The following is a 24,217-nucleotide window of genomic DNA, read 5'->3' as shown; positions in this document are numbered from 1 at the left end:
TGACGCTTTCCACTAGCTGCTCGATAGGGGGACACATCATGTGCAACAGTGGCAGCTGCAGATGGAGTGCTCGTACGACTGCGCTCTGTGGACGAGCTGTCGCTTCTGGAGGAGGAGGAGGAGGAGGAGGGTCGAACGCCTACAGCCAACTGTTTCCTAGACCGTGGGCTAGGCAGCACTGTCCCACCACCGCTGTCCCCTGTGGACCCTGCATCCACCACATTAACCCAGTGCGCAGTGATGGACACGTAACGGCCCTGGCCATGCCGACTGGACCATGCATCAGTTGTGAGGTGCACCTTTCCGCTCACTGACTGCTTGAGTGCATGGACAATGCGGTCTTTCACATGATGGTGGAGGGCTGAGATGGCTTTGCGAGAGAAGAAGTGGCGACTGGGTAGGTCATAGCGTGGTACTGCATAGGCCATGAGTTCGCGGAAAGCTGTGCTTTCCACCAACCGAAAGGGCATCATCTCAAACGAGATTAGTTTGGCAATGTGGGCGTTCAAACCCAGTGTACGCGTATGAGAGACTGAGTACTTTCTTGACCTACTCATAGTGTCTGGGAGGGTGAGCTGGACTTGAGAGCTGCATATGGTGGAAGTAGCGGTGGACAGGGCGGACTGAGAGAGGGTTGATGATGGTGATGGAGTTGGTGTTCTTTCTGATGGCCTAGAATCAGTCTTTCGTTGATATAACAGTGGGATTCCCTGACTGCTGTGGCCTTGCAACGACACTTCAACATTTGCTGCTGTGCTAACCGGTGGGCTTACAGTGGGGGAAACAATGTAGCATTGCTGACTACCTTCGTTGTGATCAGTTGCACATGTGGCACTTGAGGTTTGGTGTTGTGTCCACGCTTGCAAGTGCATGCTGGTTAAATGTCTAAGCATGCAACTGGTATTCAAATTTTTCAGATTTTTCCCTCGGCTAAAGGTCTTTGCGCACTTCTTACAGATAACCTTGGCCTGATCATGAGGATTTTGTTCAAAAAACTGCCACACTGCACTCTTCCTACTTTGGCAGACATTTTGCGGCCTAGCACGCTGTGATCTTTTGACCCTCTGGACAAGCTGTCCAGCAACTCTTTTGATGTTTGGAACCTGTCTTTGGAGTGCTCCGGGCCTGCCAGATAACAGCTGTTGCGATGTCGATGTCTGCTGTGGATGCTCCTCATCTGAGCTATTGGAAGCAGCACCCTCTTCCCCCAATGGATGCCAATCTGGGTCAACAACTGGGTCATCCATCACCTCCTCTTCTATGTCATGTGCACCTTCCTCTGTGTCACCGTGTATAGTGGTATAGTGTGCGGGAAGGGGCACCTGTGTCTCATCAGGGTCAAAATCTGGCTCTGTACACTGCGAGGACAATGTAGTGCTCTGAGTGAATGTACCAGCAGAATCATCCATCAGCGGCTGTGCATCAGTGCACTCCATGTCAGATTCATCTTGGCCTGGGTAATTCACCATTTGACTTGATAATCCAGGCATGGTATGTGAAAACAGCTCCATGGAGTAATCAGTAGGATGGCCTGCGTCATCCTTCAATCTTGGTTGGGGTGAAGGACACAAGGAAAGGTGTGGTTCATGAACATGAGCCTCCAATGACGACTCAGTGCTTTTACTTTTTACAACTGAAGAAGAGGAGGCGATAGAGCTGGAGGCTGAGTCAGCAATGTAAGACAAAACTTTTTCCTGATGCTCTGCCTTTAAAAGCGGTTTGCCAACTCCTAGAAAACTAAGCGTTCGAGGCCTTATGTAGCCAGACGATGACGCAGGGTCAGCACCTCCTGCATTCGGTCCTATTTTGCTCTTGCCACTACCATCAGATCCACCACCAACACCATCATTACCAGCTGCCAACCCCCGCCCAATTCCACGGCCTCTTCCACAAGCCTTCCTCATTTTTGGTAGAAATGTAGACAAAATCCAACAAACCATATAGTAATGTAAAACAAGGTAAAAGGTGTCTATAGGACAGGGGAGATTTAGAATTTCTGCACACACTTGTGTACAGTGGACACTTTTGGATTGTGTGAGGCCCACTGATATCTGAGCGCTATGTGACACGCTCGATGGCACAGCTGCCTGTGACCAAAGTGACGAGAGGATAATGGAGATTTTGATTCTCTGCGTACACTTTTGGACACTGGACACTTGTAGATTGTGTGAGGCCTACTGATTTCTGAGCGCTATGTGACACGCTCGATGGCACAGCTGCCTGTGACCAAAGTGACGAGAGGAAATGGAGATTTTGAATCTCTGCGTACACTTTTGGACACTGGACACTTGTAGATTGTGTGAGGCCTACTGATATCTGAGCGCTATGTGACACGCTCGATGGCACAGCTGCCTGTGACCAAAGTGACGAGAGGATAATGGAGATTTTGAATCTCTGTGTACACTTTTGGACACTGGACACTTGTAGATTGTGTGAGGCCCACTGATATCTGAGCGCTATGTGACACGCTCGATGGCACAGCTGCCTGTGACCAAAGTGACGAGAGGATAATGGAGATTTTGAATCTCTGCGTACACTTTTGGACACTGGACACTTGTAGATTGTGTGAGGCCCACTGATATCTGAGCGCTATGTGACACGCTCGATGGCACAGCTGCCTGTGACCAAAGTGACGAGAGGATAATGGAGATTTTGAATCTCTGCGTACACTTTTGGACACTGGACACTTGTAGATTGTGTGAGGCCTACTGATATCTGAGCGCTATGTGACACGCTCGATGGCACAGCTGCCTGTGACCAAAGTGACGAGAGGATAATGGAGATTTTGAATCTCTGCGTACACTTTTGGACACTGGACACTTGTAGATTGTGTGAGGCCTACTGATATCTGAGCGCTATGTGACACGCTCGATGGCACAGCTGCCTGTGACCAAAGTGACGAGAGGATAATGGAGATTTTGAATCTCTGCGTACACTTTTGGACACTGGACACTTGTAGATTGTGTGAGGCCTACTGATATCTGAGCGCTATGTGACACGCTCGATGGCACAGCTGCCTGTGACCAAAGTGACGAGAGGATAATGGAGATTTTGAATCTCTGCGTACACTTTTGGACACTGGACACTTGTAGATTATGTGAGGCCCACTGATATCTGAGCGCTATGTGACACGCTCGATGGCACAGCTGCCTGTGACCAAAGTGACGAGAGGATAATGGAGATTTTGAATCTCTGCGTACACTTTTGGACACTAGACACTTGTAGATTGTGTGAGGCCTACTGATATCTGAGCGCTATGTGACACGCTCGATGGCACAGCTGCCTGTGACCAAAGTGACGAGAGGATAATGGAGATTTTGAATCTCTGCGTACACTTTTGGACACTGGACACTTGTAGATTGTGTGAGGCCCACTGATATCTGAGCGCTATGTGACACGCTCGATGGCACAGCTGCCTGTGACCAAAGTGACGAGAGGATAATGGAGATTTTGAATCTCTGCGTACACTTTTGGACACTGGACACTTGTAGATTGTGTGAGGCCCACTGATATCTGAGCGCTATGTGACACGCTCGATGGCACAGCTGCCTGTGACCAAAGTGACGAGAGGATAATGGAGATTTTGAATCTCTGCGTACACTTTTGGACACTGGACACTTGTAGATTGTGTGAGGCCTACTGATATCTGAGCGCTATGTGACACGCTCGATGGCACAGCTGCCTGTGACCAAAGTGACGAGAGGATAATGGAGATTTTGAATCTCTGCGTACACTTTTGGACACTGGACACTTGTAGATTGTGTGAGGCCTACTGATATCTGAGCGTTATGTGACACGCTCGATGGCACAGCTGCCTGTGACCAAAGTGACGAGAGGAAAATGGAGATTTTGAATCTCTGCGTACACTTTTGGACACTGGACACTTGTAGATTGTGTGAGGCCTACTGATATCTGAGCGCTATGTGACACGCTCGATGGCACAGCTGCCTGTGACCAAAGTGACGAGAGGATAATGGAGATTTTGAATCTCTGCGTACACTTTTGGACACTGGACACTTGTAGATTGTGTGAGGCCCACTGATATCTGAGCGCTATGTGACACGCTCGATGGCACAGCTGCCTGTGACCAAAGTGACGAGAGGATAATGGAGATTTTGAATCTCTGCGTACACTTTTGGACACTGGACACTTGTAGATTGTGTGAGGCCCACTGATATCTGAGCGCTATGTGACACGCTCGATGGCACAGCTGCCTGTGACCAAAGTGACGAGAGGATAATGGAGATTTTGAATCTCTGCGTACACTTTTGGACACTGGACACTTGTAGATTGTGTGAGGCCTACTGATATCTGAGCGCTATGTGACACGCTCGATGGCACAGCTGCCTGTGACCAAAGTGACGAGAGGATAATGGAGATTTTGAATCTCTGCGTACACTTTTGGACACTGGACACTTGTAGATTGTGTGAGGCCCACTGATATCTGAGCGCTATGTGACACGCTCGATGGCACAGCTGCCTGTGACCAAAGTGACGAGAGGATAATGGAGATTTTGAATCTCTGCGTACACTTTTGGACACTGGACACTTGTAGATTGTGTGAGGCCCACTGATATCTGAGCGCTATGTGACACGCTCGATGGCACAGCTGTGACAAAAGTGACTAGAGGATAAGGGAGATTGGATTGCTTTTAAAAAAAGCAGTTTGCGGAGCAGTGGGTAAACAGCAATGCCAGCGTGTCAGGAAGCCTTAGAAGGCAGCCCAACAACCAACACCACTGATACACCACAATATAGCCTCCCCTTGCACTGCACACACAGTGACTTGTGTGTTGTGCAGGCCAATCGCTAGCAGCAGAAGCAGTTCTTTTGTCTTCTTCCCTGCCTAACGCTCTCCCTACAGAATCAGCAGCAACCTCTCCCTATACTAAGATCGGCAGAAGTAAGATGGCGGTCGGCGTGCACGCCCTTTTATACCCCCTGTGACGCCCACCAAAGCAAGCCAATCACTTGCATGCCCTTCTGAAAGATGGTGGTGACCCGTGCCTATGTCATCACGTTGCCCACAGTGTCCGTGGATCCTGATTGGCTGAAAAAGAGTGCAAAACAAACTTTTGAAACGCGACTTTGGCGCGTAAGTCACCGACCTCGTGGCCGACCTCATCCTAGGGTCGGGTTTCGTTTCATGAAACCCGACTTTGCCAAAAGTCGGCGACTTTTGAATTTTTTAGACCCGTTTCGCTCAACTCTAGTTAAGAGGATGGTACACCATGAAAATCCGCCACATTTATAGGAATTTATTGCGGTCTACAAAAAGGAGAAGGCGTATGTACCCCCAGCAGGACTACCCCCTACAGTGGTGATCACCCCTGCCAAAGAACCACAAGCAGCAATCCACCCAGCTGTCACCACCTCGTCCTATGTGAATCCATTTGCAGGAAGAGGATGTCGAGAAATTCTTCCATGGAAGCAGCAGCCAAGAAAACCAGCTTCCAGTACCCCAGGAGGGGACCCCCAATAAAGAAACATTCCCTTAACTTTGTTACCCAGGAGGGTATTTGCACCATTGTGCCTTCTTTGTTATCATGTTTACTTTGGTTTTACAAGTTTTTGCCTAGTTGCGTTGGCAGCATATTTTTCATTGAACTGTGGAGATCATGAGCACTGAGTGATCCGGAACTGTAATGTATATAGCTGCACCTTCTTAGGTGCCCTTTCTTGGTTTTACATACGTCTTTTATTGATAAGAACTGATAGGAGTCAGGTTTCAGCGGTCGCTATGCAGGAATCCAGACCCTCACATTCTGCAGTCTCCTGCTGTTTATCTACTGCAGAGGAGATTTCCTTGCAGCAAATCTCTCCAGAGGCTAAGTCCTTCCATCCATCTTCTGAGCATGCTCATGAGACGATCTCCCATTGGAGATCAGGAGTCATGTGCTCAGGTCCCGCTCCAGATCTCATTGGTCCATCTCAGAGATCTGGAAGCTTCCAGAAGGTACCGGCTGCTATAAAAAGCACGCATGGTTGTTCCGCCATGCGCTAGTATAGATTATACTTACTGCTATGTGAATGACGATGAATGCATGATTCTGGTGAATGACTCATTTGAAACCCCTATCCTTTGATATTATGCTTGTGTGAGGGATTGAGTTTAGTACCAGTGCCAGCGCGCCTCTGCTTCATTGTCCACAGCTGCTAGCGTCCGACATTGCGCTTGCGTCTAGCATTGTTGCATAGTGGCAGTGTCCTACGCCGCGCTGCAGTAGCAGTCCACTTAAGCGTTCGCGGCTGCGACGCTACACACACGGTAGGTCTAGAAGGACTTAGTACCGCCATCTTTGGCTATTTCTGTGACCTTATACCGTGTGTGTAACTACTCTGAGTACTTGTGACCTTAACAGGCTCAGCTCTTTTGTTTATGTTCATAGGCATCTGTGTGATTTAACAGAGATTGCTCTGTGCACTTGGGTGACAGTTAACCCTGTGCACAATACCGCCATATTGCTTCTGCCACCACTGTAGCAGCGGTTATTTCACCTACTGCACGGTGGACCCTGAGCGGCAAACGCACTTTATTTATATTTTTTATTTAGTGCGTTCCGCCGTTCCTAACAAGAACTACCTCATTGTGGAGCATGGCTCCTATCTAAAGGACACTGCAAGAGATCCCGGCTGGGAGCGGTGTCCAGCAATTACAAGAATTATTGATGTGAAGTATTTTATAATGTGCCTTATGACAGTATTAATAGAGAATAGCTTTTATAAAGAATCTAGTTCATAGAATGTTTTAATAAAGAGAGGTGAATAAAGATGAAGATTTGAAAAATAAAGGTGGCGAACCTGGCATTAACGGTTGTCACATAGGGTTAATAAAAGAAAGTAGAAAATGTAAAAGAAGAAGTGATGAAGAAATGTGTTGATGATAATGCTTGAAATAGCACTCTAAATTAGGTAGCATAACTTTAAACATAGATAGGTAAAATTGTTCTGCAACGTTCAAGAGACAGTGCCTCTCATATTGAGAAGATTAGATAAGAACTGTTTATTAGCATTATAAAAATTTTGTATGTTCTTGTTTTTGTCAACTTTTGTTTTCTTGTAGCCCGTGGACGTGCTGTGTTTAACGGGGGGTAAGTGGCGCCCCTGAGGGTTCAGTCGCCACAGAGGTACTGCACCTCCTCCTGAGGTGTGGTACCCCACCATCCAGGTAAGGTGGAGACACCTGACCACACTCCAACACCTGCACCCCACACCACAAAGTAGTGTAGCAAAGCACCTTAGGCGGCTCCCTGCTTGGAATGTAGCATAGCACCCCTTGGTGGCTCCCTGCTTGGAACATGAAACGTGCTGGGAGGTGGGTGGAGTTTAGTTCATACAAAAGAGCGGGAAGAGTTGAGTCAATCAGTCAGTCTTTCATTCAGTCAATGAGTGAGGATGTAGAAGGATAGAGTGTGAGAGAGAGAAGATCCCCGGGAGAGGGATGGAAGAAGGAAGTGCTGCAGCAGGCCACAGTGATCTGGGTCTGCTGGCACAGGAAAGAGACAGAGAAAGGAAGCTTGATTCTCCATTGGGAAGGATTAGCATGGAACGTGAGGAGAATAAGAGAACAAGGACCAGGGTTAGAGGAGAACCCTTTTCAAGTTCTAAGCGCAAGGCCAGAGTTCAGTCCCTGAGGTTGTATGGATACTAATGGTCCTGCAGCAGACACCAGAGGAATAGAAGTAGTGACCACTTTATTCCCACACAAGACTTGGCGGCACAACAGCAACATATTAGTGAGCCGGGACTTGGAAGCAAGGAGCCCCCGAAGCAGGCTACAGCTGTCTGCCGTACAAGTCCAGTTCATAGGAACATCTGACAGGAGGAACTCCAGTGTAACTCAGTACTAGGAGTACTTCATTCAAAGGCGCTATAAGAGGAGACGTTCAGAAAAGGCACATATGTTGGCGGAGTGTTGGAAAGGAATACTTCATCTTGCCTGGAAGTTGGCTGAGCTCCTGACCCGGAGGACACGGCACGGATGCGGGCTCCTGTACCTGCAACAGACTGTGAGTAAAGCTTTGGAACTACATGCCCTGGTGTCCTCCACTAATTCCTGCGCCAATCTGCCCAGCACTGCTACATCCCTTGCGCCTGACACTACACCATCTATGTGTCCCTTCACCTACACTGCCCTGGGACTACAGCCCTCCCTGTGGAGGGCTATAACATCACTGCTGCACCACACCATCTGTCCCAGAGGATCTGTCTGCAGCGTCGGCTTACATCTTCATTGCCGAACACCACAGGCGGCGTCACGAATCACTTATAAACTTTCACCACCATAAGCACACTGAAACAACCCCTTTTATAATGGAGCCCCAGGGCCACGGACCGGGTCACTGCTGCCGTGACAACCCCCGTTGAGAAGATCAACCGACCCGGTACCGAGTACCCCACGGCCCTGGCGAGTGAGGGAGCTCCAACTTGGCGTCACGAACAAGATGACGAAACCCGGTGCCACTGGGTTCTGTGTGCCTACGATTTGTTGGACTTAAAAGTTTGTGGAAATGTGCAAAAGACCCAATTTGATAGACTGTAAAATGATTGCTAAAAATGGCCGCCAGCGAGGTGAAGAAGGGCGTGATAATATGAGTGGTCCTAAGAAAAGAGCGCGAACTGTCCTGGGCCTCCCCTGTCTGAACTTCTATGTGACAGCAACATGGCCCACCCCCCGAGGGGTTCGTGTACTAGCCTGGTAAGGAGGAGTAGGAAGAAGACACCAACCCCAGAAGGAGGAGCAGGGGCCAGTGGCGGGAAAAGAGTCGCGACAGGAAGAAGAAGGAGAAGACACCATGATGGAAGGAGAGAGGAGGCCTGAAGAGCGAGGGGAGGTTAAGCTGAATCTCCCCGGCGCAATGGCTGAAGGCTCCGATCTGGCTTCTGGCATGAACCGCCAGCAGCTGGAGGAGGAAATAGCCCAGCTGACTACCCGTCTGCGACTGAGGCAGGAGGCGTTGTGTAGGTTGGGCTGGCAGCACGCCCCGGAGGGGCCTACGCCATCGGCACCTCTAGTCCTGGTACCTTCCCCCGTGGTACCCGCTGCCGTCGCTGCTGTACTGGTGTCTTCACCGGCGGTACCCACCACCGCCGCACCGGACTTCTCTCAGGCAGCGCCCGTTTACATCTCCACGCTGTCCGTACAGTTGGTCGCGACCTGTCCGGAAGAGCCACCGGAGGGCCTGGGAGCTGATGCAGTGCTCCCGCCTGGACCTGATGTGGCCGCACAGGTCCCACCGAAGACTCTTGCTGACCCGGAGCCGCCATCTGCTCCACCACCGCTGACATCCAGACAGACTGCCCCTGTGGACATCCCTGCAGCTGCACACCGCCTCAAGCCTGCACCGGAGCTGGAACACTGCCAGGAGACCCCAGGTATGTCTGCTGTCCCTGCACCTGGGAAGGCCCTGGGGTGTACGCCCGTGGCGGCGTCAGGACAGGTCGTGCTGGACCTTGTCTGGGACCAGGACTCTGATCCCTGGGGGGAATGCCTGAACCCCTAGTGGTGGTACCCTTATCCATAGTGGGTAAAAGCAGGCCCCGGGAAGAGGAAGATGAGACATGGGCTCGTTGCCAGGAAACCATCTGCAAGATTGCAGCGGAACAGAGGGAGAGAGAACAGAGGAGACTGGCTGTGTTAGGCCCTGATCTGGACCGGAAGGAGAAGGTCTGTGCTGGTCACTACTGTCCTCGGGACTCAGCTGGATGGGGACAGGTCCTCAATGTAAATCAGGAGAGAGGATTCGGGTTTATTGCAAACCCCAAGAGGATCAGTGACTTGTTCTTCAACAGGAGGGATGTCGAGTCACACCTGAGGAAGGGACACCCTGCTAGAGATCTGCAACCGGTGGAGTATGTGACCTTCGCCTGGTATGAGCGGTTAAGAGGATGGTACACCATGAACATCCGCCACATTTATAGGTATTGCGGTCTACAAAAAGGAGAAGGCGTATGTACCCCCAGCAGGACTACCCCCTACAGTGGTGATCACCCCTGCCAAAGAACCACAAGCAGCAATCCACCCAGCTGTCACCACCTCGTCCTATGTGAATCCATTTGCAGGAAGAGGATGTCGAGAAATTCTTCCATGGAAGCAGCAGCCAAGAAAACCAGCTTCCAGTACCCCAGGAGGGGACCCCCAATAAAGAAACATTCCCTTAACTTTGTTACCCAGGAGGGTATTTGCACCATTGTGCCTTCTTTGTTATCATGTTTACTTTGGTTTTACAAGTTTTTGCCTAGTTGCGTTGGCAGCATATTTTTCATTGAACTGTGGAGATCATGAACACTGAGTGATCCGGAACTGTAATGTATATAGTTGCACCTTCTTAGGTGCCCTTTCTTGGTTTTACATAGGGCTTTTATAGATAAGAACTGATAGGAGTCAGGTTTCAGCGGTCGCTATGCAGGAATCCAGACCCTCACATTCTGCAGTCTCCTGCTGTTTATCTACTGCAGAGGAGGTTGCCTTGCAGCAAATCTCTCCAGAGGCTAAGTCCTTCCATCCACCTTCTGAGCATGCTCATGAGACGATCTCCCATTGGAGATCGGGAGTCATGTGCTCAGGTCCCGCTCCAGATCTCATTGGTCCATCTCAGAGATCTGGAAGCTTCCAGAAGGTCCCGGCTGCTATAAAAAGCACGCATGGCTATTCCGCCATGCGCTAGTATAGATTATACTTACTGCTGTGTGAATGACGATGAATGCATGATTCTGGTGAATGACTCATTTGAAACCCCTATCCTTTGATATTATGCTTGTGTGAAGGATTGAGTTTAGTACCAGTGCCAGCGCGCCTCTGCTTCATTGTCCACAGCTGCTAGCGTCCGACATTGCGCTTGCGTCTAGCATTGTTGCATAGTGGCAGTGTCCTACGCCGCGCTGCAGTAGCAGTCCACTTAAGCGTTCGCGGCTGCGACGCTACACACACGGTAGGTCTAGAAGGACTTAGTACCGCCATCTTTGGCTATTCCTGTGACCTTATACCGTGTGTGTAACTACTCTGAGTACTTGTGACCTTAACAGGCTCAGCTCTTTTGTTTATGTTCATAGGCATCTGTGTGATTTAGCAGAGATTGCTTTGTGCACTTGGGTGATGGTTAACCCTGTGCACAATACTGCCATATTGCTTCTGCCACAACTGTAGCAGCGGTTATTTCACGTACTGCACGGTGGACCCTGAGCGGCAAACGCACTTTATATTTTTATTTAGTGCGTTCCGCCGTTCCTAACAAGAACTACCTCATTGTGGAGCATGGCTCCTATCTAAAGGACACTGCAAGAGATCCCGGCTGGGAGCGGTGTCCAGCACTTACAAGAATTATTGATGTAAAGTATTTTAGAATGTGCCTTATGACAGTATTAATAGAGAATAGCTTTTATAAAGAATCTAGTTCATAGAATGTTTTAATAAAGAGAGGTGAATAAAGATGAAGATTTGAAAAATACAGGTGGCGAACCTGGCATTAATGGTTATCACATAGGGTTAATAAAAGAAAGTAGAAAATGTAAAAGAAGAAGTGATGAAGAAATGTGTTGATGATAATGCTTGAAATAGCACTTTAAATTAGGTAGCATAACTTTAAACCTAGATAGTTAAAATTGTTCTGCAACGTTCAAGAGACAGTGCCTCTCATATTGAGAAGATTAGATAAGAACTGTTTATTAGCATTATAAAAAATTTTGTATGTTCTTGTTTTTGTCAACTTTTGTTTTCTTGTAGCCCGTGGACATGCTGTGTATAACAGGGGGTATGTGGCGCCCCTGAGGGTTCAGTCGCCACAGAGGTACTGCACCTCCTCCTGAGGTGTGGTACCCCACCATCCAGGTAAGGTGGAGACACCTGACCACACTCCAACACCTGCACCCCACACCACAAAGTAGTGTAGCAAAGCACCTTAGGCGGCTCCCTGCTTGGAATGTAGCATAGCACCCCTTGGTGGCTCCCTGCTTGGAACATGAAATGTGCTGGGAGGTGGGTGGAGTTTAGTTCATACAAAAGAGCGGGAAGAGTTGAGTCAGTCAGTCAGTCTTTCATTCAGTCAATGAGTGAGGATGTAGAAGGACAGAGTGTGAGAGAGAGAAGATCCCCAGGAGAGGGATGGAAGAAGGAAGTGCTGCAGTAGGCCAAGTGATCTGGGTCTGCTGGCACAGGAAAGAGACAGAGAAAGGAAGCTTGATTCTCCATTGGGAAGGATTAGCATGGAACGTGAGGAGAATAAGAGAACAAGGACCAGGGTTAGAGGAGAACCCTTTTCAAATTCTAAGCGCAAGGCCGGAGTCCGGTCCCCAAGGTTGTATGGATACTAATGGTCCTGCAGCAGACACCGGAGGAATAGAAGTAGTGACCATTTTATTCCCACACAAGACTTGGGGGCACAACAGCAACATATTAGTGAGCCGGGACTTGGAAGCAAGGAGCCCCCGAAGCAGGCTACAGCTGTCTGCTGTACATGTAGAGTTCATAGGAACATCTGACAGGAGGAACTCCAGTGTAACTCAGTACTAGGAGTACTTCATTCAAAGGCGCTATAAGAGGAGACGTTCAGAAAAGGCACATATGTTGGCGGAGTGTTGGAAAGGAGTACTTCATCTTGCCTGGAAGTTGGCTGAGCTCCTGACCCGGAGGACACGGCACAGATGCGGGCACCTGTACCTGCAACAGACTGTGAGTAAAGCTTTGGAACTACATGCCCTGGTGTCCTCCACTTGTAGGTGAAGTGTAGTGTAGGTGAAGTGACACGTAGATGGTGTAGTGTCAGGTGCAAGGGATGTAGCAGTGCTGGGCAGGTTGGCGCAGGAATCTGCGCCAACCTGCCCAGCACTGCTACATCCCTTGCGCCTGACACTACACCATCTACGTGTCACTTCACCTACACTGCCCTGGGACTACAGCCCTGCCTGTGGAGGGCTATAACATCACTGCTGCACCACACCATCTATCCCAGAGGATCTGTCTGCAGCGTCGGCTTACATCTTCCATCTTCATTGCCGAACACCACAGGTGGCGTCACGAATCACTTATAAACTTTCACCACCATAAGCACACTGAAACAACCCCTTTTATAATGGAGCCCCAGGGCCATGGACCGGGTCACTGCTGCCATGACAACCCCCGTTGAGAAGATCAACCGGCCCGGTACCGAGTACTCCACGGCCCTGGCGAGTGAGGGCGCTCCAGTAGTTCCTGGTATTAAGTAGAAAGGTTCAGTTAGGTTTGTCACCATAAGAACTTGATGTAATCTTATTCGCCCTCGGATGGTAAGTGCACATAATTCCTTGCAATACTCACATTGGATCATATGGAGCAGGCTCTAGTCCGTGACTGAGATTTGAAAAATGTCTGCCAAGATTTTGAGTGTTGGGTTTATTCATTTCCTGTGGATCAGTTATAATAAATTACTGATTTTTGACTAGTGTCTGTTTACAGTTCGCTAATTAAACAATTTATCACCACATTTTGAACAAAACATTTAATATTACCATTGAATGAAGTATCTCCAGCTGGGGTTTGGCTCGCTGAGTAACAGATGTCTGAATGCGACGTTTTAGCTTCTGAATTTCCAATTCCTGTTTTAACACCTCTAATTCTGCATTTAGAGTCTTCACATTTTGTTGGCTTTGAGCCTTCACAAACCTGGGAAATTGAAGGTTCCTCTCAATTTCTGTTAATGAAACATATGGTACACCAACAAGTAAATGGTTAAAGGAAATAACTAAAATAATAATATGCTTTCTACTTGGGGATGATAAACTCATGTATTTACTGTCCCAATTTATTTTAATCTTTGTTTTTGTTTTTTATTTTCATTCATACAGAGGTTAATTGACAACGTAAAGAAGCTAGGGTTTAAATGATCTATCAATGCAGATCCTGCTACCATCACCAATCAGCAGAAAATCTGTATCTGATACTGTACCTTAGACCCATTTAAGAAAGGACTCTCCTGAATATTTCCCTCCTACGCCTGTGTATGAGTGCATGTTTTGATGTTAGGCCACAGTCACACTACCATAGAATACAGTCCAGTGCTATGCGAGAAAACACTGCATAGTACTCGGTCCAGTGTTACACTATGGGGCAGCTCACATCAGCATTTTTTTTCTCAGGCATATTCAGCGAGCATGTAAAATCACAGCGGGCTGTGATTGACACATAGACTTGGCCGATGCAAGCCTATGGGTGCGAAAAAAAAAATCACACAGTACTCGGACCATGTGAGTGCTATCTGATTTTTATGTACCGTACCAATCTCCCTTGAAAAGCCGACAATTCATCTGCCGTGTACAGTAAAATCACAGAGTGACAGGTTGCAAAAGAATAGATAGAATAGATATATACACGTAGAATACATAGATATATAGATGTCAGGGACATATACAATTAGTACAGAGCTTGTGCAGCTTACTTTACATGTATTTAATTATCAAAATATTTTTTGGAAAAAAATGCTGTGGCCTCCACATAATTTTCTTAACCAGCAGAGGGAAAGCCGATGGCTGGGGGCTGATGTTTATAGCCTTGGAAGGGGGTAATACCCATGGAGCTTCCCTGGCTATTGGTATCAGCTAACATCTGTATACTTAGCTTTTATTAGCTATTAAAATGGGGGACTCTCCCCAAAAAATGAAGTAGGGCCTGTCTATAATTAATAACCAGCAAAGGCTAGGCAGACAGCTGCAGGCTAACATTAATAGCCAAGGAAGGGGTCATGGATACTTGCCCTGCAAGCTAAAAACATCAGCTCCCAGTTGCTTTAAAAAAATACGCATCTATAAGATGCGCCAATTCTAGCACTTAGCATCGGTCTTACTACTTGCCCTGTAGCGTTGGCAAGTGAGGTAATAGTTGGGGGGGTTGTTATGCTGGAGCCCACACCATTCTTTTAGGAAAAATTATCTTTTAATAAGTAAATACATGTACAGTAAGCTGCACACACACTGTACTAATTGTATATGTCACTGACATCTACATATCTATGTATTCTATGTGTATATACTTTATGTAATCCATCTATACTATCCTGTCGGCTCCTGCTGTGATTTTACACTATGCAGCTGCATTTTATCTATATCTATCTATATAATATATACATGTCTGTGTTTTAAAGAATATTTCCTTTGAAAACTATGTGTAAATGACAGAGAATTGCGCTATGTAAAATCTCATGTTAAAATCGCAGTCGGATAGCAATTGCACTGCATTCGGATGTAAATTGGAGGCTAGGTGTGAAAAATCCTATTGTACTCGCATGACACTCGTATTACACTTGTACGACTCTTGGCAGTGATAATCAGACTGATTTTTTATACATTTAGTGTGACTCCAGCCTAAGGGCTCATGCACACATCCAGTATTTGGTCAGTATTTTAACCCAGTATTTGTAAGCCAAAACCAGGAGTTGACCAGTCATAGAAAAAGCATAATAGAAACATTTGCACCACTTCTGCATTTTTCACCCACTCCTGGTTTTGGCTTACAAATACTGGGTTAAAAAAATCCCCAAATACTTAACGTGTGCATGAGCCCTAAGTGTGTAAATACACTCATTGATCACTATCTTATTTGGTACCAGGCCCCATTCTGCTTCTCTTCTGAGTGACGTCACCGATCTTCAGACAATTCAGGTCATGCTGCATTCTGGGATATTCGGAAGTGGGAAATACAATTCAAATCTATGGAGGCTTACATTATACAAGAGACTTCAGGCTTACACATAGAGCATCAAATGAGTCGGAGAGTCTGAATTGCCTTCACGTCCATCAGTAGAGGAACTGACGGCACTGGATATTGGAGAAGATGGCGATAGGTGAGTATATTACCACTACATTACAAACCCATATATACAGGTTTAAGGGGGAAAAACGATCACCAGTGTTAAATACTGGAAAGATCCTTAAGCAATAGGATCCTTCATTTTGTGGAGGCTGTAAAAGTCAAGTGCCTTTATACATTTCTTTAGACAGTAAATGTGGAAAAACCAATGTAATCTCCTTCAATCTGTGTAATATTTTACTTGGCTTACAAAATGTATCTGTTGCACCTTTGTTTTTTGTTCTTTTCTAGTCACGTAGGACAACTTAGAGCTTGCGATCAACACATAGCTCATTATCTATTGTAACTAGGAGATGCCTCACCCATGTTTATGTACACTATAACAGTCATTGCACTTACTACACCACTCTTACCTAAATCATTAAAGGGCATTAACCTCCATTAGTCACTGTGGGCAAATATACTGTGGTAGAGACACTAGACCTATAATCTCTTTTTCATTCATACTCCAAATATATTGACAGTCACAACTAATAGACAGCCAAAAGACAATCACAAGGAAATTAATTTGAGAAATACAACTTTCTTTTAGCATATTTTGTTACATTACAACCTGTGTTTAAATATTGTTGTAATTTGATTTCTGTGTGATGGATCAGCACTAAATAGTCTGAGTTGGTGAAGTGAGAAAAATATAGGCATAAATTTTATTTATGGGATCAAATAAATAAAAATTGTCATGTGCATATGTATTCATCCCTTTTGCTATGAAGCCCCTAAAAAAATTTCTGGTGCAAGCAATTACCTTCATAAGTCACATGATTAGTGAAAGGAAGTTCGCCTGTCAGGATCCTGTCAGCGTCGGCAACTGCCACGGCTGAGCAGGGTGACTTACCCACACTGCGGGAGAGCACGGGGCCCAATACAGTAGTGAAGGTTTAAGCAGACAGGACCTGAGGCACTTAAAATAGTAAGGAATACCAGGACCTACGATCATGTGACTGCAGGGCTTAGCGTCCTACTACTGCAGATGATGTAATGCAGGAATACTGTAGTAGAGGAGAGGAAAACGCAGGTCAGACAAGCAGAGGTCATACACAAGAGGGCGGTGTGGTACAAAAGGGATGAGCAGAGAATAGTCAAGTCACAAGCAGAGAGTCATACACGAGAGGGCAGTGCGGTAAAAGAGGGACAGGCAGAACTCGTAACAGGGACAGAACCGGATCAAAACCAAACAAGCAACAAGTTATCAGGCACAAGGCACACGTACACAAGAGGTCAACTAACTCAGCCGAGGGCAGGAGTATAACTGACACCGGACCTAGGTCTAGTGAGCATTAAATAGCCACCCTCTGCTAGAGAGAGGCAGAAACAATTAACCTCCTGTCTGACCAGGACTGGCCAAAGCGAAACCCCATCCTGGATCATGACAGTACCCTCCTCTCAATGGGGGGGCCACTGGATCCCCAGGTCTCTCAGGATACTTGTCATGAAAGGCCCGGACCAACCGATCCGCATGAACCGATCGAGCAGGAACCCATGACCGTTCTTCAGGACCGTAGCCTTTCCAATGTACCAGATATTGAAGGGCACGACAGACCAACCTAGAGTCGACAATTCGTTCCACCTCGTACTCAGACTGCCCGTCTACCAATAACGGTGGTGGGGAAGCTGATGATCCCTCCCCACCGGACCTCACAGGTTTCAAAAGGGCCCTATGGAAAACACTGGAGATCCGTAGAGATGGCGGGAGACGCAACCGAAAAGCCACCGGGTTAACCGCTTCGGTAATTTCATAGGGACCTATAAACTTAGGTCCAAGCTTCGCAGAGGGGACCTTGAGCCTTATATTCTTGGTAGATAACCATACCTTATCCCCAATCTGAAACACCGGTCCCGTGGATCATTTTTTGTCTGCAAAAAATTTAAATTTATCCTGGGCCTTCGTAATGTTACTCTGGACCTCCCGCCATACCTCCCCCAACCGCTGGATAGTCTCATCCGCCCCAGGACACCCAGAGTTCAAACGGGAAAATTCTCCAAAATGAGGATGAAACCCATAGTTGCAGAAAAAGGGAGATGTACCCGTAGACTGGTTAATGCGGTTGTTAAACGCAAACTCGGCCAACGGTAACACAGAACACCAATCATCCTGTCGGGCTGAGGTCAAGCAACACAGAATTTGCTCCAGAAACTGATTGGTCCGCTCGGTCTGCCCATTAGTCTCTGGATGGTAAGCGGATGAAAAGGACAGACCAATACCCAAACTCTTACAAAAAGCCCTCCAAAATCTGGAAACAAACTGCACTCCTCTATCAGACACCACTAGAGTTGAGCGACTTTTGGTTTTTAGGGTCGCGTTTCGTTTCGTGAAACCCGACTTTTCCAAAAGTCGGGTCGAGCAAGATCGTCCGATTATAGGGAAAAGTCGGGGTCGTCCCGAAACACGAAACCCAATGTAAGTCAATGGGGAATAAAAGTCGGCAGTGAGAGGAGGACAGGAAACACACCTACAGTGCCCATTTGAATGCCAAAAGCATCAATTCTTCTTACTTAAGCTTGTCAACCTTAATTAACTTCATAATACAAGTTACGCACTGAAAAATGGGGGTTATTTGGCTACAGTTGTGGGGGGGGAGGTCTGGCTCCAGGTTTTCATGTGCCCTGGGCGAAAGAGTGCCCCTTTAACACATACCACAACTCATCATGCTCCGATACGGCAGAGAAATAGCGGTATAGTACAATGAAAAACACTTCACTTTTTACATCTCATGACGAGGCCCATCTATTTCTCCATACAGAATCATTGGTCCCATATAATGTTTGAAACAGTATATGATGAGCTCCACATAATGCTACAGTATATGTTGGTCCCCATGGATGAAGCTCCACTGTCTTATGGGCCCAAATAATGCTCCAAACATAATGGGCCCCATTTCTAATGCTCTAGTGTATAATGGGCCCTGTAAATGCTGCTCCAGTGTCTGATGTCCACCTTTGGAATGTTCCAGTGTATGGTGGGCCCCATCTATCATTCTCCAGAGTATAGTGCTCCCCAAAAATTGCTGTCCCAACATTGAAAACAATCAAACAAGTCTCCTCGCTAGGGAATCCCTGTACTTGTCTGGACTCCTCGTCGTCCCCATCTTCCATCTCACTGCACAGTATTTCAACTTTGCAAGTGCTGTGATCCTGAGCAAGCAGGGGGGGCCCACTCGTTGGCGACGGCACTGGCACAGGGCCCCTGATAGTACGGTGGTGTGTCTGATGGCGGGTGGGCCGAACCTGCACTTTCATCTGCAGCTTCCTCTTTGTCACCGTGTAAGATGGAACCGTATATGGGAAGGGTAACCGGAGTTTCATCAGGGTCAGATTCAGGCCGTGTAGCGTGCGAGGGGAATGTAGTGGTCTGGGTCAATGTACCAGCAGATTCATCGAGCAGTGGCTGGGCATCAGTGCACTTGTGTCGCCCCCAGGAGTACGGTCGCCACAGTGGCATTACCTTCCTCCTAGGGAGTGTGATGTCATGCTTGGGAGCAACGAACGATCTCTCTAGCAGGTAAACTGATTGGGCGGCGTTATTCCCACGAGTCATGACCCTCCAAACAGCGTTCATGAAGGCAAAGTGTTTGTTTTACGTGGGCAGTATGGTTGCAAAGCTGAACCTTAAAGGAATGTCCAGAAGGGCACCACCTGGAGTGGAGCCTACGGTTAAATTCGACTCCACCTGGGAAACCTCAACCATGCCAGCTACAGAACAGATGCACATATTGCAAGCTTAATTCCGTTAACGAATGAGACTCCGTCATGCCCCGCGGTCCGAGTCCGGCTTACTAGAGGGACACGTGAGGCTCTGGCACATGAGATTGGCCAATAACTGGTGTGTCATGCCCTTACATGTCCGTGGCTGCATGTGCGCTACACTGAAAAGGCAAGCGTTTGTCGCTTACAGGTGCAGATAACCCGCTGAACAACGTTAGTGATGGGGATCACTGATTACAATTATTACCCGCGAACGATGATTTCCCAGTAAGTGCAGGTCAACCGCAGTTCCGGAATTAGGCCTAACCGTCATTCCTAAAAAAATGAAAAACTTACGTGTGCAAACCACAGGTGCTGTAGCTTGCATAACAGCTCGCCAGCAGTTCTCACGCCCAGTATGGATTACACGTGATTGCACAAAGGTGAGAAAGGGTACCGTATCCCCAGATAACATGTATGGATAGCGTACACATTCAAAATATATGTCTATACATCAGGAGGCAGGCTCAGATGGTGTTAGGCCCAGTATGGATTGCACGTGATTGCACAAAGGTTAGAAAGGGTACCGTATCCCCGGATAACATGTATGGATAGCGTACACATTCAAAATATATGTCTATACATCAGGAGGCAGGCTCAGACTGTGTTAGGCCCAGTATGGATTGCACATGATTGCACAAAGGTTAGAAAGGGTACCGTATCCCCGGATAACATGTATGGATAGCGTACACATTCAAAATATATGTCTATACATCAGGAGGCAGGCTCAAACGGTGTCAGGCACAGTATGGATTTAACGGCCCAGACTACACAGCGGAGGAGCAGGGAGAGGTAAAGATTGCAAATGCTGGGGCCCTGCCCAAGCAAGGGGGGCCCATTCATGGGCGTCGGTACTGGCACTGGGCCCCTCATAGTACGGCGGTGTGCCTGACGGCGGGTGTGCACCACCACCGTCAGAGACACTTGATTGCACTATGAGGGACCCTGTGCCAGTGCCCCCCCCAAGAGTCGGCCTACCCACCTGTCCAGGGCAACGGCACTTGCACGGTGTCGTGCGCTAGGTGGTGACCCCGGCCATGGGGGGGGAGGCAGCACAGTTAGGGAGTTTTAGAAAGTGGCATATGTTGATGTTGGACATTCAGCTGGTGCAAAAGGTGAAATAGGTCAAGTCCCAGGAAGAGGTGGACCAAAGCAAGCCATTTTTCTGTCACCCTATGTGTCATCAGGGGAAGGTGGGACAAAATCCTTGGAAACCCATGCGTGGTTCATTTTAATGAAGGTTAGATCATCCACATTTTGGGTTGACAGACGGGTCCTTTTTTCTGTCAGGATTGATCCAGCTGCACTGAAGACTCTTTCCGATAGCACACTTGCAGCTGGGCAAGCGAGCTCCTGTAAGGCATATTGTGCCAATTCAGGCCAGGTGTCCAGTTTAGCGGCCCAATAGTCAAAGGGGAATGACCTGTGTGGGAGAACATCGATATGGGAGGAAAAGTAGTTTGTAACCATAGTTGACAACTGCTGTCTCCTGTCACTTTCCATCGATGCAGTATTACCAGTTGTGTGAGCGGTACCTGAAAAATCAGTCCACAACATTGTCATGAAACCCCTGTCTCCAACGCCACTTCTCCTGTGTGCACCACGAACACCTCTGGCAAGCTGCCCCCGGCCCGTACGGCTCGTGTGAGAACCATCACCGCTGCTGTGTGCTGGGAATGCCTCAAGCAACCGATTTACCAGAGTTGCTTGTTTATTAGCCAATATTAGGTCAAGGTTCTCCTGTGGCATGATGTTTTGTAATTTGCCTTCATAGCGTGGATCCAGGATGCTGGCCAACCAGTAGTCGTCATCGTTCATCATTTTGGCAATGCGGGGGTCCCTTTTTAGGATCAGCAAGGCATAATCTGACATGTGGGCCAATGTTCCCGGTGTCAATGATGCACTGCGAGTGCTGGTTGGAGGAGCACTTTCTGGCAAATCCACATCCCTCCAGTCACGCACAAACCCTGTACCAGACCTTGCCACGCCAACATTTTCACTTGCCCCACGAGATGCATCCTCCTCCCCTAAGTAATCATCCCCATCATCATCCTCCTCCTCCTCTTCTTCCTCCACCTCGTCCAGGAGAGGTACCTGAGCAGACAATGGCTGAATGTCATCAAGGATTCCCTCCTCCTCTTCCTCCTCATCAACATTGGCTGCAGAAGCCTGCTCCTTAAGGTGCGTCAAAGTTTGCATGAGCAGACGCATAAGTGGGATGCTCATGCTTAGGATGGCGTCGTCTGCGCTTACCAGCCGTGTGCATTCCTCAAAACACTGAAGGACTTTACAGAGGTCTTTCAGCTTCGACCACTGCACACCTGTCAACTCCATGTCTGCTCTCAAAGTGCCTGGCCGTGTATCCTCCCACAAATGCATTATGGCCTGCCTCTGCTCGCACAGCCACTCCACCATGTGCAGGGTGGAGTTCCACCTTGTTGCAATGTCGATAATGAGGCAGTGGTTGGGAATGTGGAGCAATCGCTGCAGCTTCTGCATACGAACGGAGTGTACAGGCGACCGGCGGATGTGCGCGCACAGTCTTCGCACCTTCTGGAGCAGGGCTGTTAACTCCGGATAATTTTTGAGGAAGCACTGCAACACCAGGTTCAAGGTGTGAGCCAAGCAAGGTATGTGGCTGAGTTTTGAAAGGGCTATGGCTGCCACAAAATTACGGCCGTTATCACTAACTACCTTGCCTGCCTCAAGATGTACACTGCCCAGCCATGACTCAGTTTGTCGCTTCAAGTAATCGGCCAGCACCTCGGCGGTGTGTCTGTCGCCCAAACACATCATCTGCAACACAGCCTGCTGACGCTTTCCACTAGCTGCTCGATAGGGGGACACCTTGTGTGCAACAGTGGCAGCTGCAGATGGAGTGCTCGTACGACTGCGCTCTGTGGACGAGCTTTCGCTTCTGGAGGAGGAGGAGGAGGGTCGAACGCCTACAGCCAACTGTTTCCTATACCGTGGGCTAGGCAGCACTGTCCCACCACCGCTGTCCCCTGTGGACCCTGTATCCACCACATTAACCCAGTGCGCAGTGATGGACACGTAACGGCCCTGGCCATGCCAACTGGACCATGCATCAGTTGTGAGGTGCACCTTTCCGCTCACTGACTGCTTGAGTGCATGGACAATGCGGTCTTTCACATGATGGTGGAGGGCTGGGATGGCTTTGCGAGAGAAGAAGTGGCGACTGGGTAGGTCATAGAGTGGTACTGCATAGGCCATGAGTTCGCGGAAAGCTGCGCTTTCCACCAACCGAAAGGGCATCATCTCAAACGAGATTAGTTTGGCAATGTGGGCGTTCAAACCCAGTGTACGCGGATGAGAGACTGAGTACTTTCTTGACCTACTCATAGTGTCTGGGAGGGTGAGCTGGACTTGAGAGCTGCCTATGGTGGAAGTAGCGGTGGACAGGGCGGACTGAGAGAGGGTTGATGATGGTGATGGAGTTGGTGTTCTTTCTGGTGGCCTAGAATCAGTCTTTCGTTGATATAACAGTGGGATTCCCTGACTGCTGTGGCCTTGCAACGACACCTCAACATTTGCTGCTGTGCTAACCGGTGGGCTTACAGTGGGGGAAACAATGTAGCGTTGCTGACTACCTTCGTTGTGATCAGTTGCACATGTGGCACTTGAGGTTTGGTGTTGTGTCCATGCTTGCAAGTGCATGGTGTTTAAATGTCTAAGCATGCAACTGGTATTCAAATTTTTCAGATTTTTCCCTCGGCTAAAGGTCTTTGCGCACTTCTTACAGATAACCTTGCCCTGATCATGAGGATTTTGTTCAAAAAAGTGCCACACTGCACTCTTCCTACTTTGGCAAACATTTTGCGGCCTAGCACGCTGTGATCTTTTGACCCTCTGGACAAGCTGTCCAGCAACTCTTTTGATTTTTGGAACCTGTCTTTGGAGTGCTCCGGGCCTGCCAGATAACAGCTGTTGCGATGTCGATGTCTGCTGTGGATGCTCCTCATCTGAGCTATTGTAAGAAGCACCCTCTTCCCCCAATGGATGCCAATCTGGGTCAACAACTGGGTCATCCATCACCTCCTCTTCAATGTCATGTGCACCTTCCTCTGTGTCACCGTGTATGGTGGTATAGTGTGCGGGAAGGGGCACCTGAGTCTCATCAGGGTCAGAATCTGGCTCTGTACACTGCGAGGACAATGTAGTGCTCTGAGTGAATGTACCAGCAGAATCATCCATCAGCGGCTGTGCATCAGTGCACTCCATGTCAGATTCATCTTGGCCTGGATAATTCACCATTTGACTTGATAATCCAGGCATGGTATGTGAAAACAGCTCCATGGAGTAATCCGTAGTATGGCCTGCGTCATCCTTCAATCTTGGTTGGGGTGAAGGACACAAGGAAAGGTGTGGTTCATGAACATGAGCCTCCAATGACGACTCAGTGCTTTTACTTTTTACAACTGAAGAAGAGGAGGCGATAGAGCTGGAGGCTGAGTCAGCAATGTAAGACAAAACTTTTTCCTGATGCTCTGGCTTTAAAAGCGGTTTGCCAACTCCTAGAAAACTAAGCCTTCGAAGCCTTATGGAGCCAGACGATGACGCAGGCTCAACACCTCCTGCATTCGGTCCTATTTTGCTCTTGCCACTACCATCAGATCCACC

At 48.1% G+C, this 24,217-nt stretch overlaps 1 protein-coding gene across 2 annotated transcripts in view; it reads right to left on the bottom strand.

Moving 5' to 3' along the window:
* The window catches only part of LOC141054166 (coiled-coil domain-containing protein 17-like), a 153,717-nt gene that overhangs the window by 40,761 nt on the left and 88,739 nt on the right, over positions 1-24,217 (bottom strand). For both annotated transcript variants that reach the window (XM_073551362.1, XM_073551361.1), the window contains 2 exons: positions 13,483-13,664; positions 13,292-13,377 (listed from right to left, as the gene is read on the bottom strand). In XM_073551362.1, coding sequence (XP_073407463.1) covers positions 13,292-13,377; positions 13,483-13,664 — 268 coding nt within the window. The remainder of the gene's footprint in view (positions 1-13,291; positions 13,378-13,482; positions 13,665-24,217) is intronic.

The sequence above is a fragment of the Dendrobates tinctorius genome, unplaced genomic scaffold (assembly GCF_039654945.1).
Source record: "Dendrobates tinctorius isolate UK_male_01 unplaced genomic scaffold, ASM3965494v1 ptg000175l, whole genome shotgun sequence".
NCBI lineage: Eukaryota > Metazoa > Chordata > Amphibia > Anura > Dendrobatidae > Dendrobates > Dendrobates tinctorius.
Note: the sequence above shows the minus strand (reverse complement) of the source record. Positions and strands in the feature narration are given on the sequence as shown.